This window comes from Durotheca rogersii, assembly GCF_024521655.1.
Source record: "Durotheca rogersii strain YMJ 92031201 chromosome Unknown GGS23scaffold_2, whole genome shotgun sequence".
Lineage (NCBI taxonomy): Eukaryota > Fungi > Ascomycota > Sordariomycetes > Xylariales > Xylariaceae > Durotheca > Durotheca rogersii.
The window spans coordinates 1,802,861-1,820,571 of NW_026251233.1; the positions used below are offsets into that span (position 1 = coordinate 1,802,861).

The 17,711-nt window shown below is 57.1% G+C and overlaps 6 protein-coding genes across 6 annotated transcripts; all 6 read left to right on the forward strand.

Annotated features, from left to right (window-relative positions):
- GGS23DRAFT_602627 (class I glutamine amidotransferase-like protein) lies at positions 1 to 834 on the forward strand (the record flags this gene model as incomplete). The annotated part of the gene is made up of 2 exons (XM_051519353.1): positions 1 to 468; positions 610 to 834. 2 exons carry the CDS (start codon positions 1 to 3, stop codon positions 832 to 834), a joined length of 693 nt encoding a protein of 230 aa, XP_051376290.1.
- Positions 835 to 8,239: 7,405 nt separating this feature from the next.
- On the forward strand, positions 8,240 to 8,876 carry GGS23DRAFT_548999 (uncharacterized protein). The gene has a single exon (XM_051515189.1). It carries the CDS (start codon positions 8,511 to 8,513, stop codon positions 8,859 to 8,861), a length of 351 nt encoding a protein of 116 aa, XP_051376291.1. The 5' UTR covers positions 8,240 to 8,510; the 3' UTR covers positions 8,862 to 8,876.
- An 806-nt stretch (positions 8,877 to 9,682) lies between these two features.
- On the forward strand, positions 9,683 to 10,515 carry GGS23DRAFT_184473 (uncharacterized protein). The gene has a single exon (XM_051511656.1). The coding sequence runs from the start codon at positions 9,796 to 9,798 to the stop codon at positions 10,273 to 10,275; it is 480 nt and encodes a 159-aa protein (XP_051376292.1). The 5' UTR covers positions 9,683 to 9,795; the 3' UTR covers positions 10,276 to 10,515.
- GGS23DRAFT_184507 (ApbA-domain-containing protein) lies at positions 10,516 to 13,661 on the forward strand. The gene is made up of 4 exons (XM_051511657.1): positions 10,516 to 10,954; positions 11,026 to 11,187; positions 11,263 to 11,695; positions 11,749 to 13,661. The coding sequence occupies exons 1-4, from the start codon at positions 10,756 to 10,758 to the stop codon at positions 13,361 to 13,363; spliced, it is 2,409 nt and encodes an 802-aa protein (XP_051376293.1). The 5' UTR covers positions 10,516 to 10,755; the 3' UTR covers positions 13,364 to 13,661.
- A 1,400-nt stretch (positions 13,662 to 15,061) lies between these two features.
- Positions 15,062 to 15,614, forward strand: GGS23DRAFT_592889 (uncharacterized protein; the record flags this gene model as incomplete). Its single annotated transcript, XM_051517949.1, has 3 exons — positions 15,062 to 15,187; positions 15,319 to 15,422; positions 15,515 to 15,614. The coding sequence occupies 3 exons, from the start codon at positions 15,062 to 15,064 to the stop codon at positions 15,612 to 15,614; spliced, it is 330 nt and encodes a 109-aa protein (XP_051376294.1).
- Positions 15,615 to 16,206: 592 nt separating this feature from the next.
- Positions 16,207 to 17,405, forward strand: GGS23DRAFT_612734 (uncharacterized protein; the record flags this gene model as incomplete). Its single annotated transcript, XM_051520510.1, has 1 exon — positions 16,207 to 17,405. The coding sequence occupies exon 1, from the start codon at positions 16,515 to 16,517 to the stop codon at positions 17,403 to 17,405; it is 891 nt and encodes a 296-aa protein (XP_051376295.1). The 5' UTR covers positions 16,207 to 16,514.
- Between the last annotated feature and the right edge of the window lie 306 nt (positions 17,406 to 17,711).

Below are 17,711 nucleotides of genomic sequence, written 5' to 3' on the forward strand. Positions count from 1 at the left end.
ATGGCCGCTCCGACGAGCCCGCCGCTCCGCTTCGCCGTGGCGCTGTTCCCGGGGTTCCAGGCGCTCGACGCCTTCGGCCCGCTCGACGTGCTGAACGTGCTGTCGCGGCGGTACCCGATCTCTATCCGCGTGCTGGCCGCGACGCGGGAGCCGGTGTCGACGCGGACGCCACTCTCGGGCCACGCGGCGGGCGAGGCCGTCGCGCCGACCCACACCTTCGCCGAGACGCTCGCCTCGCTGCCCCCCGCCGACGACGGCACCAGCCCCGACGGCATCGACGTCCTCATCGTCCCCGGTGGCGCCGGCGTCCGCGAGCCCCTCGTCGCCCGCCCCGTCGAGGACTTCGTCCGCGCTGTCTACCCCCGCCTCCGCTTCCTCTTGACCGTCTGCACCGGCAGCGTCATCGCCGCGCGCGCCGGCGTGCTCGAGGGTCTCCGCGCTACTACTAACAAGCGGTCGTGGGAATGGGTGCGTCTTCTTCCTCTCTGATCCCGTCCCCCTTCCCCCCCCTCGTCTCCCACCACCCTCTTTACCCGGCCACCCCCGCAACCCCCGGACCGCGAGCAACTAACCAACACCCCCATCCGGCGCCGACAGGCTACCTCCCAGGGCCCCGACGTCCGCTGGGTGGCGCGTGCGCGCTGGGTCGTGGACGGGCGGGCGTGGACGTCGTCGGGGATCTCGGCGGGGATCGACATGGCGTTCGCCTTCGTCGCGAACCAGTTCGGCGAGGATGTCGCGCGCGACATCGCGGACGCCGCCGAGCACTCGCGCCGCACCGACCCCAACGACGACCCGTTCGCCGAGCGCTGGGGCGCCAAGGAGAAGGAGTAAAGGTGCTGACGCAGGCCGAGCCGGAGAGGGCGCTCTCAGCTTCGGCTATGGTTCGGCGGCTGGTGTGGTATGGGGAGGAGCGGGGCGGAGAGGAGGTGTGGATGTGACGGGATGGGATGGGACAAGAAGGGGGGTTGGGTGGAAAGGGGTACTCACGTGGCCCGGGGCGCGGCAGAGCACGCCCACACACATACGGGAACGAGCAGCGAGCTGGTTAGCCGAGCTTTCTCGTACCAATAGGCCTCGGCCGCGTCGAACGGCTGAATACCTAACCTAGTTCTATTCTTAGTAGTAGTCGGCCGGTCGCAGCTGTGGCTGTTTCACGCACACGCCGGGACGCAGGACCTTACCGCCTACGGCTGCGTCCCTGCTCGATCGTAGAGGATGCTCCTACGGCAGCCAACACTCTTTGCCTCCTTAACGCCTCCGCACCTCCTCTCTCTGGGACCCATCGGAAAGGGAAGACGGCCAGATCGTAGCCCCCTGCGCCCTGCATCCGGAGTGGAGCTGTGCGTCCTCCAGCAGCGGTCCGAAGTCCTCGCGACTTCTTCGGGTACAGGGCGTGTCGGCTCACGCGCCGCAACCCGGGGTCTGGATATGGGGTTGCCGGGAGCGGGGGGCCGCTGGCCGGCTGAAGAAGCCTCGATATCTCCCCGCGGAGAAGCCGACGCCGCCCGGTGTACGTAAGATTTGCATAAATCGCGCTGGCGACTCCGTCACTGGGTAAATATGTAAGCCGCTGCTGCCATCCTCCAGAGAGAGGGGGGCGAGGGAAGGGAAAGGGTGAGTTTACGGCCAACCCGTTTCGTGACAACATAGGTGGGCAGTAAGTAATGCAGTGCCACGGGGCGAGAAGACGTGTGCGGATAACCACGGTAGGCAGACTGATTTTCAGTGCGCCAGTTCCCTACCTTCTCCCTCCCCTCCCTCTTTCACGCTCGAAATCCGGCGGCGATGGATGGTGTGTGCACCATAGCCCAAGGCTATGTGGACGCGTCCTGCGTGCAGCATCGTGCCGACGCCTGCGTCACACACACACGCACGCACACACGCACACACGCAGCTGCGCCGCGTCGTTTCCGCTCTGTCTATATGCACGTATGCGTGCGTCCGAAGCCAAGTTGAGCCCCGTTCCCCCCCTTACATGCCCACCATGTATGCTGTAGGACGCGCAGCGCAGCGCATGATCACCCACCAACTGACGATGTCTCTCGTCTGCGCTTGGCTAGGGCACAACACGAATCTCGCTGCGGGCAGACACTCGATATCCGTATGTATGCAACGCCGCCATGCTGTGCGATGGCACCGGGCAGGAAAGAAAAAAAAGGGAGAGGGAGGGACCGGGCTAGCTACGTACATGTATGTGTCTGCAGCATTCCTCTCTCTCTCCGACAAACCACACTCGCGGCCCTCCCCCACTACGAGGTCCACGTTGTCCTTTGTCCGCGAATTTATGCCTTGGGAGGGGTCGGACCCAGAGCGGGATTTCGTGGCATGTGGCGGCGAGTGGCAGCTACTTACGTGTTACTTGGTCCCGATTTCATGCCGTAGCTCCGGATACCCATACCGGCCGAGACAATGAGTAGGTAAATAAATAGGCATAGCCAACTAATATCGTCGGCTTAGCCAACACGGGTAGCGCCCCGTTGGCATTTCCCTTCCAGCGGGAGCTTGCAGGTGCGCGATGAGCCACAAGAGGGCATACATGGGATGACAAGACAGCCAAGCATACCTTCTAGTCAGCACTACGTCGTCCTTTTCGGGGAGCCCTGTCCCTATTTCATGCATTGTAGCTCTATGTATGTGACTGCCCTCACCGCTGCTCAGCGTCTTCTGTCGCGTATAGGAATGTATAGGAATGGGAGTCGAATAGCACCCAGAGTCGGACGGCTGCTCGTTGTCTCCCAGCATGTAGAGCAATTGGGCGACTCGCATGCTGCAGGGGTCCAGCGGCTCGCCACCTCGGTTCTCGGAGGGTAAGCGCCATAACCCGAACACGAAATCTCTCCTGGACTCCAACGTGTTGACGTCTTCTTAAACTTGGCGCGGAGGGGCGCTCGCAAGGGAGGCTCGTGGCGGATGAGTAGATTAGAGATGCTCGCCCACGAATCGTAATCGGCGGGTATGGTGCTAAAAATTGTTGATCCGGTCAAGCTCGGATTTCTAGACAAGACAGGAAAAAAAAAGTCTCGGCCTCAAAAAGCAGGTTTGGCAACCCCTGCAAATTCTCGAAATCCAGGTGGGAAACGGCCGGTTTCCCCAAGGGCGACGTATCCGCTACGCCTAAGCCGGAAACGATCGGTAGGAGAGTGAGCACATGGATTGGCCGTTAGACATACTCATATGTACGCGACATGTCGTCTAGACGATAGGCTACTGGCCGTCACATCCATATTTTCGTGGGCTTGAGTGGGCATAGGGGCTCCGATGAGGCCTACGCTGGCCTGGGCCTGAAAAGCCACAAGCGGCATCTTCCGATTCTGCGAAGAAACAAGTGCATACGTACCTCGCCTGCGGAGGTCGGGGTATTGCCCACGGAAGGCCTGAGGGCGGACGGGATGATATGATCCCTCCCCACTAGGAAGAGACTCGGGTATCTCGATTTCGCGATCCCGCCTGATGCTCCAGGCAGTCGGGGTGGCTTCACGGGGTCTTGGCACACTCAACAGCGGAGGAGAATCCCGAAAGTATGCGATATCTACCGGGTGGATCATCGAGGCCGCATCTCTCGCCCATCCTTGGGTATCCGGCCGTTCTACGCAGCCAATTGCTTGAAGACTGGGGCCGGGCCGCGGTGCCACGATGCGGAGGATGTATGTACAAGTACACAGGGACGGTCCCCTGCCTTGGTAAGCCGATAAGGCTCCGTGAGGTGGCCCCTCGTTGAGCCCTGGCGGACCTTATTGGCGCGGAGTATTTCTCCTGCGTATTCGTTATATTGGCTGCCTAATCAACCCGCCCGGGGAGGTGTGTGAGACGAAGCCGAATATCGACAGCGGTTACCGTGCCGCTTCTTCTAGTTATCCGTTGGTTTGCCAGGCTGACCGCAAGCGGCTGGAACTGGCGGAGGTAGGGCGAGGTGGGATTGGCCAATTCATTCCGAGGCGCGATGGAGCACGAGAGGCGTTAGCAAGGCCAAGGAAGTCTCAAGTCTGCCATAGCAGAGGTGGTCTAGCCCGTCCTAACGTGCTGGAAGCGGTGCGGTGGGCTAGAGAGCATAGCTCTCTCAAATTCCATCGCGGGTTGGTGGTAGGCCGAGTCATCCGCCGTGGTAACGACGTGGCTTGGTGGCTTCGGGATTGGTCGCGCTGTTATGGCAAAGCCAGAGAAGCCGACAGGCAGGATCCAGGGCGTAGGTACGCACAATATTTGACACTGGGAATATCTGACGCCGAGAATATGTAAACGACTATTAAGACTACGGAGTGGATGCGTTGATAGACGAGATTGCCCGCGCGGGCTCTTGTTGGATTCATGCGGGTGATTTGACCGTATGTATTCGGTAATTTTTACAGAACTCGAGACAAAAATGAGAAGCCCAACACATAACCCCGTAAAGAGGTAGCTGCTTATGTAGGTACTTAGGTAACTACCGGAAGTTGGGAAGAGGTACCTGAGTAGATACCTCCTTACCTGAGGTAAACAGGGGATATCTACCTAGGTACCTAGGTACCAGTTAACTGGCACATCGAGAACAGGTACCCAGGTACCTAGAGGTAGGTTGGCAAAATTCTCACACAAATCCACTCTTACTAGGATACTAGGAATCTTCCCGCCCGACCCGGAACCATGGTGGATCTCCGCTGCCCGAGCGCCGAACACACTGTTGGGTTAGGCCTAATAATACGACGCCTGTCCCTCTTTTTTTCTTGCTCGGAACGATCGCCCTCTAAGATAAGATACCTAGCTAATATTGTGCACGCGTATATATTACAGGTCAGTATGTTGATGTACATACGTGCTGCGGGCGGATCGTGTGCAATATATGTGTATATATAGACCGACGGGATTGTATGTTTACCTCCGTTCGCGTAAGATAGATCCTTTGACGCGTCCGTTTGTTAAAATTTGCGAGGACGAAAGTTCTGGCCATGGGTCCCGTTGATTCATACGTCATCGCTGCACCGATAGCTTGATACTACCATTAGGGGGGATTACAAGTATGAGTATACTGCATAGGTGTGCATGCCCCCTCTACCCACATACCTACCTCCTAACCCTCCTAACCATACCTACCATATCTTTCCTACGTGTCGCGTACTGGCGCCTGGGCAACTTTAGCCGTCCCGAGTTCTTCATAGAATAGGTACCTAACACCAAACGAAGGAACAGCATCATGGTACCGGTGTCAGATAAGCTGAACGGATGTGGACAGCTTAATATGCCTCTTTACTTTCGTGCAGAGGAAGAGCTGCCGGAGATGAAGGCCACCGGCTATTTTTACCGATCGGATCAGGTTAGCTGAGCATGGGTTACATCAGGTTACTACCTATGAGAGGTAGGTAGGCATGTCTGCTCTCTACAGTACGCAAGGTATCCAGCGGCAGGTAACAGATCGCTATAGATCGCTATAGGTACATGTATACGTAGGTATATCACATACCTGACATATGGAAAGGCGCTAGGACGGCATTACGAAGGGAGGGGAGAAGGCTGGCGACAACGCATTCCGAGAGCCTGTATCTTGTCTGGTCGGACTCGAGACCGAAGCTGCCGGGTGTCGAGGCGAGGGGGAAAAAAAGATACCGACGATCCCGTGGTCTCGATGAGCCCCTTTCGGGATGTTCAACGTATATACATGTACATATGTAGAGGTTATCTCGTTGTTAGCCCAATCCCTGCCCCAAAGGTACAGGGGCTGCGCCTCTTCCGGGACCTCTGTATAGAGGTGCCTACAGGTACCTGCGTATTGTGTACGCAGGTAATTTATCATCTGACTGGCAGCGTCGTCTTCTCCTTCGCGTATACGTGTGTAGGTACCTCTCTACGGTATTTCTCCCCTACAGACATTCTTCGACCTCGATTGTGACCTGTCCAGTTTGGCGCAGGCACCTACCTCCCTAAGGTATGGGATCTCGGAATTTCCAAGTCCTTCTTACTTCCTGGACATGGTGGCTTGGGCTCAAGGGAAATGTGCTGGACACGTCTGAATGTACAAGTGTCCGAGACATGGCCTGTTTCCCTGGCCTGTTGCTGCCAAATGACAAGCCACTGTTCTCGTGTAAGTTGGCAGTATAAGTAAGCAATTTGTCGAGATTGAGATGGCAAGATGCTATCTGCCCAGATGGGCGCATTAGAGAGTACCGTCTTCAGGCCAAAAGGAGCTCTTGAGCAGGTAATTCATACGTGTTCGTACAGGTATGTCCTTTTGTAATGGCAATGCCTGCGGTGGCTGGATCCTGAAAAGTCGTGTTCATCCCCTTTAGTACTCACCATCTTCACCTCCTGCAGGGATTCTATTGTTCCTTTCCACGTCGACATCTAAAAGCATCGAGTCGTCACCTTCCCCTGTCTGTTTATTCAGGGAAGCCAAACGGAATCATGCTTATGCATACATATGTACATACATGATCTACCCTAGTATGCCCCTTCTAGAATCTCATATATTTTCCGTACATGCCCTAGGTACCTACGAATGTACATACATATATAGAATGCACGGGCCCCGATATGTAAGGATCATAAGTGAGCAACAACTTACAGCTGCCCTACATGCGGGTCTGCTGATAGATACGTGGACCATCAAAGCGGGTCTGGTATGCTTTTCTCTGAGTATATACGTAGGCTCAACTCCCTGCAGTTTCGAAGACGATGCACGTTAGGCAGTATTAGGACTACGAGGACTGAATGCCTCTACGTGTAGTGTTACGTTTGAAGAAGCCGCGCTTTTGACATACCTCCTCGCTGAGGCTTAACTTCGCCTGCCTGGCTTTCAGCGCCATGCAGCTGTGCGTAAGGGGACGCCTGCGGTAGGTCAGTGGCCAGGTATATAGGGGCATATTTAGTCCCGCCATATTTGAAGAATACGAGCACCAAGCCGACAATCCATCTGCAGTCAATAGGAGACAGAGAAAGGGCACTGGCGGTTAAACCGTCCATGTGTGCCGCTTCGTACGGAGAGTCCGGAGATAGGGAGGACCGACATGTGGATGTAGGTCAGATCCACTGTCCAATGATATTCCCGTCACTCTACGAGAAGACTTTATCTATCTTCACAACATACACGCGTTTCGTTTTGTAACACAGTGCGCACGCATTCTGGGCCGATGGGCTTACATGGATATCTCGAGCCTAACCTGTATAGCACGCAGTACACATGTAATGTATGTAATCAAGGTGCACAGCCTCGTCGCCCCGTGCGAGCGTCGATCTTTGCTGTATGTATTGCGGATCGGATACCACCAACGTTCAATATACGGACGAGCACCTTTGGGACCTACGTGTAGGTAGGTACCTAAGGTAGGCATGTACGTAGAGCCGAATGCATCCTCATTCTAGAATGACGGCACCCGCAAGGATTTGCAATGCCCTCTACCTCATTCGAAAGGGTCGAGGTATGTGCGTCTACACACCCATACGCAGAACTCCATGCACATATACCATCTGCGTCTGGGTACATGGATGTACATATGCATCTGCCAGCGTTGGCACCATGCAAACCTCTGCCTGGGCAAGACTTTTTCAGATTGTCGATTGAGAGAGAGAGATATATATATAGCCCTGCGGTGTCGTGGTGAAGATTGCGGGCGGGAGCGTGTCCGTAGGACCTACGGAGGATCGCGGTGTTGGAAAACTCAGTTGGCCCCTTGGCCGGTAAGGGCCTAAAGACGCAATAAACGCAATCCTCCCCGTAGAGAAGTTGTGGTACGTAAGAGAAGGTTGTTGATCTGCCCTAGAGGTACCGCCTATGGGCAGAATGATGATACGCACCCGTCAATCTGTATGTCTTACTACCAGGCCTACCTCTCTACATTCGTAAAACCCTACCGTCCCGTAAAATGTACGCCACCCCATCTGAAGACCTCTTTCAAACCTAGCTATCTATCAACCTTAGACATTTAGGACCGACTTGAACCCAACCTCTGCTTACGATAGTGTGCTACACATGCGCTGGAATAGGTAGGTAGCTGTGTCTGTATATACCTCGGTGCCTGTCTGTGGACTGAGTGAGGTGTAGAGGTAGTTATACTGCAGGTACCTTAGGTGCTTAACAGCCTTAGTTAGGTACCTCCTAAGCCGACCTAGGTCCCTGTATACCTAGGTGCTACTAAGGGCCCCGGAGTTTACCTAGGCACTAACTTACGCTTGGAGAACCTGTGTAGTATGGAGGTAGGTAGGTAACTATTCGAGGCGGTTCAATTGAGGTTAGGCACTTTAACCCATCTTCCTCCCGGAATGTGAGCCCGTCCATGAGGGTTGCTAGCGCATAAGGACATCAGGTAACAACCTTGCCTAAGGTGCACATATGATAGATTGTTTTACATAGATATGTAAGTAGAGCACCACCAAATTATCAATGGATGCACCTGGCTAGCCTTGAAGATGTGATAGGACCAGCCCCTCGCTCCTGGCCCACTCCACCGTAGAGTGCGCGCCGCTGTTCGCATGTTTCTCGTCGTTCGTACATGATCAATCGAGAGTGGAGGTTTGAAACATTCATTCTTTGAACGTGCCGAATGTATGTGACATTTCTTTTCTTTATGTACATAAGTTTTGCGGGCCACCTCCAACCGTCGGTGGTGTGTCTTCGGGAAATAAAGGTATTGACTGAATTTTCGTTGACACTCTGGGTGCTGGCCCGGCTTATTTATGAAATTGGCCAGAGAGATCTGACCTTGTCACCTACCTGCCTGCCTCCTATACACAGGTGGATATCCCCATCCCTAGCTCTCTTCTTCCGCACCTTGGTCGCAACGTGGATAAGTTGTTTCCCACCAACCCGGCAGTATTGTTACTCTCGGAAGAACCAAGCAGACAGAGGGGGTAACAAAAATAAGGCCAGCGTAAACCCAGCGTCAGCAGTCTAGCCCACATCTCTGGCTGGTTAGACGGGAAGTGCCGTAGTTCGTACTTTTGAGACTTGCGTACCTAGGTACTTCTACTTACCTTAGACACCTAGAGGTACCTAAGGTAGGTAGCGCGTACCGAACGAATTCTCTGCAACGCTACATCTAGGTAGCCACGCGCGCTCGCTACGCATGCTTGTCCCAGTCCCCAAGTCATGGATACCTAGGCTAGGTAGGTATGTGTTTAGCACGCTGCGTGCCCCGTAAACGCCAATCCGCTACCAGGTAGGTAGAGGTAGGTAGGTAGGTAGGTACATGCTTTGGGGGGGCACTTGCGTGATAGGTGGGTACCTGGTATTCTATCTGGTGGGGCTACCGGTAGGTACTTCGGGCGCCTTGAGGTTCTGAGGGGCAGGCACCTGACTAAGGCGGGTGCGTGAGGCGTGTAGGTCGTGGTAGGTGATGTAGGAGGTACCAAAGGCCAGGTCCTACAGGAGGTATTAGAAAGTACCCATATATTCAATGTACCTACACCTACCTACCTAGGTACCTACCCGGTAGGTGCCTCCTATATTAGGTGCCTGCGAACCTGGGTTAAGTACCTAAGATACCTACACATGTCATACGTGCATACATCCTCATCATACCGCCAGCAAGTCAATGACAAACGGCAGGAACAGCGACGGGCAGAAGAACATCCATAGCACCTACCTGCCTAAGGGAGCCCCGCCAGCGGGTCGGGGTGACGCTGGGAGGTAGAGGTACCTCCACCTGGTCCAGTTTTGACGTCGCCTCCGTCACCCACTCGAGGTAGGTCTCTTGTCCCTCTCCCTCCCTCCCTCCCTCCCTCTCTCCCTCTCCCTGTCTTGCGCCCCTCTCGCATCGCACCGCTTCCCATCCCTCTCCCTGGCCTGTCCTGTCCCTTGTATGGACGGGTGGATGTGAGCGTGTACGCATGTATGCGTGTGCGCATCTTAGCCACTGTACCTCATACTGGGCAGCCCAGCTTTTCTCCGATCCAAGTAGTTTCCCGTTTCTTCCTTCATCACCTCTTCTGCCTCGCTCCTCTCCTCCAGAAGGTTGTCTCCGCGATACCAGACTGTCCCGTCTATCCCGTCTGTCTGTGTATTCTTGCCGGGCACTCCCTCGCATCGCCCGCCGCCCTTGGCCCAACCGTCGTTCGGCTACCCAACACTCCCACTGCCCGTATCCGAGTTGTTGCGTCCACTCATTAATCATTTCATTTTTTTTTCCTTCCCACCCTTCGCTTTCTCCTTACACCTGTCGAGGATCTCTCGCCACGATAATCCCTCCAACCGTCGCCGCCAGTCCTACGTTTGACCGTCTCTTTCGGAGCGCACCTCGCTTATTCCCGCTGTCCCCACGACCTGGTCTCAGGCCGTCACGCTCGTTACCATTCCGATATCCGTTGTAGCTTTGGGGCATTTCGGCGCAAGTGGACCGGGTTCTCCGGAAAATACAGAGTATAGTCCTGCAAGCCGTCTGCCAGGAGGACTGGGGTTGAGTTAGACACTATCGAATTGTTGTTCCATTCTAGCGGCCGCCGCGAATGGGTCGCTGAAGTTGACTGCCAACCGACAAGCCTAGTCTGCGCCAATCTCTCAGCTTGTTACGGAAGAGGCAAAGATCGTACCTCCTGAGGTGGCGTTCTTGGAAATTGGACGGTTTAAGGAGAGAAGCGAGGAAAGAGGAAAAAAAAGAAGAGCCGAGCGTTAGGGGCGTAATACGAGCCATCGCGAGTCATTGCGTCCACGTCGTGTCTGGGTTCCGTCGTGGCTGTGATACAGGGCTACCTTAGCTCGTCCCGACGCCGTCGCGAGTGCGCCTGCACGATACACAGAGGCAACCGAATCCAGGAGCGGTCTAACCCGCTAGCCCTCGACTGGTCTCTATCATGGCGCCGGTAGCGCCGCGTCTGAAGATCCTTTCAGGTCCGTTGATTTCCCGTCCCATCACCTACATCCCAACCTCGATTCCCATACCATCTGAGTTCGAGAGCGGGAGGCCTCTGTTCGCGTCGGGACTGCTGGGAGAGACGGGAATTCTCTCACTCTCACTCTCGACTCTTTTGGGCAGTTCGAGAGGCCCGGCAGGTTGACTCATGCCTCGAGTCCATCCCATCGCCTCATCATGGATGAAGATATACTAATGCGGGTGTGCACAGTGGGCGGTAATGCTGTGTCCGCGTTCCTGTCCTGGAGGCTCCAGGCCACCAATGCTTGCGACGTAACCCTCGTTTGGAAGTCGGGTTTCGAAGCTGTCAACCAGTTTGGTATCTCTTTCAAGTCCGGGTCGTTTGGAAATGAGCGCTTCAAACCTCGACGTGGTACGTCTAATCTGTGACCGTTCTTGTTCTGCATACGAAGTAAGTAAGCCTTTTGCTGACGCATCTTGTGGGTAGTTGTTCGGACACCGGATGAGGCCTCGAATATCAAAGAGGGTCCCTTCGACTATATCATCCTCTGTATCAAAGCATTACCGGATGTCTATGATCTCGCATCCGTAATCGACGCCGTCGTCACCCCGCAGCACACCTGCATTCTGGTCAACACAACGCATACTTTGGGAGTCGAGGCGGCTATCGAGGAGAGGTTTCCAACGAACGTCGTGCTGTCGCTCGTCTCCAACGCTGAGCTCACGCAGATAGGCGCCAGCGAGTTTGAGCATACTGGCTCGACCGAGGTGTGGGTTGGACCGGCAAATAAAAGTAGCAGTATTCCCCTTGCCATACAAGAGGATATGGCTCAAGCCCTTGCCATGACCCTGAGCAGCGGCCGCGTTGATTGTAAGGTCTCAAATAACATCAGACAGCAGCAGTTTGAGCGCGTTATCGGGTAAGTTTACTTCGGCACGAGCAGTCTTGCTAGCGATCTACTAACAGATGTAGCCCTATTGCCTTCCATCCTGCCAGCGTCATCTTCGATACACCCTCTCACGCTGCTCTTCTAGAGAAGCCCGGGGTCAAGCAGCTAATTTCGGATGTGATCGATGAGCTCATACAGCTGGCGAACGCGCAAGGATGCACACTGAGCACCGACTTCAAGCAGAGGACGTTGAAGGAGCAGTGCGAGCCTTCGGATCCAAGTATCATGTGGCAGGATTATGTGGCAAGGCGGCCAATGGAAGTGGAAACTTTTCTCGGGTCGCCGATCAAATTGGCTCAGAGTTCAGGTATAAAATTGCCCCGGATCGAGACGCTTTACGCCATCTTCCACAACATAAATGTTGTGAACCAATCTCGGCCTAAAGAGATGAACGGACTGCCGACAGCTTCTGGCTCGCCTGTATCCCCAATGCCCCGCATGTCAGCGTCCGGTCCGCCGCCCCGTCCTCCCGTCAATGGATTCCCGAACGGAAATGGGATGCCCATGCCCCGGGCGCGACCCAGGAACTCGTCGAACTTCAGTGGGCCTCCTCCGGGCATGCGTCGCCCTCCTCCTATGAATGGTGGCCCGCCTAATGGACATCGGCCTCCTATGAACGGCGCCCCGAACGGGCACCCCTCATCACGGCAACCGTCAAGACGCGGCTCCTTGGAGGATACCGATCTGGGAGAGTTTAGCCACCTGGTTCTTTACGAGGACACGGCGGACGTTGGAGATGGCGTGTACAATGCTGACAATTCAGATATCGCTCTCCGCGAAAGAGAACTCCAGTTACGGCAGCGCGAGCTGGCGCTGAAAGAGCAAGAAATGCGCATGCGACGCCCGGGTCCTCCGCCAGTTAATAGGAGGCGCGGCCCCCCACCGCGCATTGGAGGCGCCATGTTCGACGACGACGACGAAGAGGACGACTACTTCGACCCGAACTCGGGCCCAGTTCTCCCCATGATCGATCCCGACAATTTTGATATGATGAGCGTTACTTCTAGGAAGAACCGCACCAAGCCTCCGAGCCAAAGCGAAATCAGAATGAATCCCGAAGGCCCTGGTGGTGGACCAACGCATCGTGGTAACCGATGGCGGCCGTCATTCGGCAGAAATCGGTCCAGTCAGGTCTCGAACGCCACGGCTGGTCTCCACGATAACATCCTCGACGATCCGCTGATGAGTTTCACCTCGAATCGGTATGGCAATGTTGATCGGGGCCAGATGCAAGCCGGCTCACGGGCGAATTCTTTGACAGCCTCACATCTCCACGACCTGCAAAATGGACCCGGGGGGATGAGTGGGCCTTATCCTAGGCGGGCCAGCCAGTCACCGGCCAGCCCGTATAGTCCGTCAATGCGAGGTGGCAATGGGCGTCCGTCGCCTCCAGACGGCGTGCGACAACCTGTTCCCCGGCATCCGCCCGGGCAAGGGAACATGGTGGCACCGCATCAAGTTGAACAACATGTCGGGGTGAGCTCCCTCCTACCACCAAATGCCAAGACCGCAGACAGTCTGACCGGCAGTGCGAGCGCTAGCGCGGCGAGTGGTGATTCCATGCACTCGGGCTCTGGGCCCTCAGCCCATAGCAGCATAAGTAGTCTCGGGCCCCGTCCCCCGACCGGAGTTCGTTGATAGGTGTCGGGGGCACGAAGCGCCACCGACATCGGCGTGGGGATTTGGGCTCCTTGTCGACACGCCACGCCTTATGTCCTCAGCTTGGGGTGGCTCGATCTTGCGTATTCTCACGGCTGGTATTTTCTTATAAGTATGAGGGGGCGCCTCTATGTGGGTGGTGCCGAAATTATCGAGTTCGTCTTAATTCGGATCAACGGCGCATTTGATACGGGATAGAAGGAATCGGGTTGGATTACAGCCTCACGACGCACACATCTTTTTCGTCTCGGCAAGAGGGGCGGGAAGGGGAAAGCCAAGTACATCAGCATTTTTGGGTCGAAGCAGTGGCTATTTACATTTGGTAATATTGCATTGGGATGCGGAGTCTGTCGCCTTTTGGGATGCATACATTCTCCTTTTCGTACACGAGAACGAGCACTACGCCTGCTGCCGCATATGCAGAAAGCTATCGTCATTCTCAGCCCCCCCCGGCACCGACCCTTCGCTGCAGTTTCGTCCATTGGGCGACCTTTCATCGCAAGCCGGCGCGCGTATACCCTCTCTCGCCAGAATTTATGCCTGTTAGCTGCCTGGAAGGAGTGCCGGCGAGTATATGTGTACTGCTGTCATTGTCATGATTGGGTATATATGCCTTTTCCCAGCTCTGCTTGGGGCGGACCAACACGGCCTAAGAAGCAGCAGCGGCAGCTTACCGAGCACGCGGAGTGGATCTGCGGGCGGTGAAGGGCTGCGGAATTTGCAAGTGTCGGTACAACACAACCAAGATGTACACACCACACGCACAGAAGACCTCGATTCTCTCTTGTTTCATTTGTCACTGCAGCTGGATTGTAATATTGTGAAGACTGGCATACGACGTCGTTCTAGGGGCCGGGGGCCAGAAAGGAAGGAAGGGGGGCCCCGGGATATATCACGGCCTGCGGAAGAGGGTTCTGAAAAGAAGGGAGAAAAAAGGTGCTCGGGGTCAGGGTAATCTACACATACATCTTAGGGCAACGCCTTTTTTCTCTTTTGGAGAGCTACTGCTAGTGCTTAATTCACCACCAGCAAAACTGGTCATTATCGAGGGCGAATCTGGGTTGAGGCCCACGTGATTGACACCTCCTAAGTTTGATGATTCCCGAACATGAATAGGGGAAGGCTACGTAAGGTAGTAAAAGCTTAGGTAAGGATTGCTCGGCCACGTGCACGCGCGTGCGACGTTACTTTAAGACGCAAGGCGGAAATGGATACTTAGGTACCAGGAAGAGGGCTTATCTTATCAGGAGGTACATGGGTACACGGTGTTGGCCTGTCGACCTCTGGAGCCTGGCTATGACTTACCTCCTAATGTGACACCTTGTCTGTCTAACCCACATACGACGTGGGCTACCGTCTCGACGCATCGACTTCTAGTTGTTTACGCCTCCCACTCCGGTTCTACCTTGCTCCTTCGGGATTTTCTCCTAGTTGGTTGGCTGGTCTTGCCTCGCTCCACCTAAACTCTGCCTCCCTCCTCGCTCCGTGGTTGCGGGGACAGAGGTGCAGGGAGGACCGCGGATACCAACCAACGTTGGGAATCTGCGAGAGACGGGAGAACAGGCACGAGCGTCCGCGTCTGGCCTCCTAGTAACGGCGCTCGCCCTGCCGAGCCCAACAGACGGCTCTCCAAGATAAAAGGGCACCCTCCCCGCTCTTCCCGGCCAATCTCTCGGCATGGCCGCGCGGAGCGGCAGCGGCGGTAACGCGGACCGCACGATGGTCATGTCGGGCGCAAGCGGCGGCGCGCGGCCCTCGATGGCTCCCCAGGGGTCCGGGGGCGCCGTAAAGGCCAGACAGCTGGTAGGTCGTACCGCCCTCCCTCGTCTCCTAATCCCGATCCATTAGGACTACCTCCTCTTCGCACCGACCAGCAGATAGCTAACAAAAAGGGGCCAACGGGGAGGGGGAAGCAGACACACCTGCACTCGCAGCTGGCGCAGCTCTCGGCCAACCTAGCAGACACGGAGAACCTGTTGCGCATGACGAGCGTGCAGGCTGAGGCGATGCGGGGACTAGGGAGCTGGCATGGCGGGCTGTGAGTTCGGTTCCCCTTCCCCGCCCCGAATAGATCAGGGTCACTCCGCCCTGTATAGAGAGCGAGGCGCTCTTATGCTAACGACTACGCAGGTTCATGGCGGCGAGCAAGGTCCTAGGCGAGGAGTCGGTCAGGGAACAGGCACAAGCGCAGGCACAGACGCGGCAGCGGCAGAGCGGCGGTTCGAGGTGAGGATAGCCGTGGGTAAGTCAGGCGCCAGATCTACGGCACCACGCCGGCACATCTGGCATCAGGACACACATAAAATTAGTAATACACCGCTTGCTGCTAGCATGACGCTGTTTAGACCATGGCGATGATTTCCCTCTACTTTTCACTATCGGTTGGGCCCGGCCCAATTTGTCATCCGGGATTTGATTCCCGTCAGCGATGGAGCAATAGAGATCCCGAGCCCGGGCCTCTAGGCCGCCACCTAAGCCCAATTAAGTACGGCGAAATACTATAGACAGCGCCGACTACCCCATGCCCATCTCAATTCGTAGGTCGGGCTACCCAGGTCTACCACCCGTCGGACATCGTGTGCCTCCGACGACGGGCACGTTCGCCCGAGGCACGTCGCCCCGCGGGAGCTACCTGAAGAGTAACCCGGGGGGGACGACAACACCATACCCTGAAGCTATCCCGCGATAACGACTCACCCGCTAGGAATGGGTCCTCGTCGTGCTCCTTCACGCAGCCAAAGTCCCCGTACAATTGCTAGCTCCGGTCTTCCCCATGCGCGGGGGTTAGGGATACCTACCTATATATCTATCTACCAATGTCGCTACGTGTCGAACGGTCGGGTAGTTAGTTAAGCACCGCGGACCCTACCCCCGACCCGTAGCCAGACATCTCCCCATCCCCAAGCCGCTCCGTTCTCGTTTACCGTCTACTGCGCGACCTCGAGCCCTGCTAGCCTAGTATAACCCGAGTTCGAGCCCCTTCCCCCCCCCCTCCCCCTCCCCCTTATACCTATATATCTCGGCGTCCGACTTGCCCGGTGCCGGAGCCGTCTCGGAGACCCACGTGCCGCTCCTAGCGACGACAGCGACAAAGTTAGGAGAGGACGAAGAAGAAGAAGAACTCAGGACGATGCCGGCCCCGAGGCAGCGGTCCGTCCTGATCACGGGCTGCACGGACGGCAGCGCGGGCGCCGCGCTGGCGCTAGCCTTCCACGCGGCGGGGCTGCGCGTGTACGCGACGGCGCGGGAGCCGGCGCGGGCGGCGGGGCTGGCGGCCGCGGGCGTCGAGGTGCTGACGCTGGACGTGCTGTCGGGGGCGTCGATCGCGGCGTGCGCGGCGGCGGTAGCAGCCGCGGGGGACGGCGCGCTCGACATCCTGGTCAACAACGCGGGCGAGCAGGGCGTGATGCCGGTGGCCGACGCGGACCTGGCGCGCGCGCGGCGCACCTTCGAGCTCAACGTGTGGGCGCCGGTCGCGGTCGCGCAGGCCTTCCTGCCGCTGCTGCTGCGCGCGCCCGCGCCGCTGCTCGCCAACCACACCTCGCTCGCCGCCGTCGTCGCGCTGCCCTTCCAGGGCGTCTACGCCGCGTCCAAGGCCGCGCTGGCCGCGCTCTCCGGCGCGCTGCGCCTCGAGCTGCGCGCGCTCGGCGTCCGCGTCGTCGAGCTGCGCTCCGGCGGCGTGCGCACCGGCATCCTGCGCGCCGCGCGGCTCGACGCCCCGCCGCTCCCCGCCGCGTCCGCCCTCGCCCCCGCCCGCCCCCTCGTCGACGCCGCGCTGCGCCAGGACGCCCTCGCCGCCCGCGGCATCCCCGCCGACGCCTGGGCCCGCGCCGTCGCCGCCGACCTCCTCCGCCCCGCCCCGCCCCGCGTCGTCCGCCGCGGCGAGTCCGCCTGGCTCGACCTCCTCCTCCCCTACCTCCCCGCCTGGCTCGTCGACAAGCTCGCCGCCGACGCCGTCGGCTTCGCCCCCATCGAGGCCGCGATCCGCGACGACCGGGCCAAGAAGCTCAAGGCGCACTGACGATCGCTCCGAGGCCCGCCGGCGGTGCTCCGTCGTGCTACCGAAGGTGGGGGAAGAGGAGGGGAGGGGGTTGCCCTATCCTCGCATGGTGTAGCCTTCAATATCCTGTGCCGGCAACCGAGGGGGCGAAGGGACTAGGGGGAAAACAGTTATTTGAGGCAGGCGGGCGGACAGGGAATGTATACCGAGGAGTATCGGAATCAGCGTTTGGATTGTGATAGAATATTGTTGGCAGTGTCAATTTAATGTTACAGTATAATAGTAGAATGTATTACATGGTACTCCGCGAGAGGCTTGACATACTGA

Excerpts from the sequence above, each read along its gene's own strand:
- GGS23DRAFT_184507 (XM_051511657.1), top strand. The coding sequence starts at position 10,756 with ATGGCGCCGGTAGCGCCGCGTCTGAAGATCCTTTCAGGTCCGTTGATT. Across the intron at positions 10,955-11,025 it reads CAGTTCGAGAGGCCCGGCAG|TGGGCGGTAATGCTGTGTCC; the intron begins GTTGACTCATGC and ends GGGTGTGCACAG. Across the intron at positions 11,696-11,748 it reads CAGTTTGAGCGCGTTATCGG|CCCTATTGCCTTCCATCCTG; the intron begins GTAAGTTTACTT and ends TAACAGATGTAG.
- GGS23DRAFT_184473 (XM_051511656.1), top strand. The coding sequence starts at position 9,796 with ATGTATGCGTGTGCGCATCTTAGCCACTGTACCTCATACTGGGCAGCC.
- GGS23DRAFT_548999 (XM_051515189.1), top strand. The coding sequence starts at position 8,511 with ATGTATGTGACATTTCTTTTCTTTATGTACATAAGTTTTGCGGGCCAC.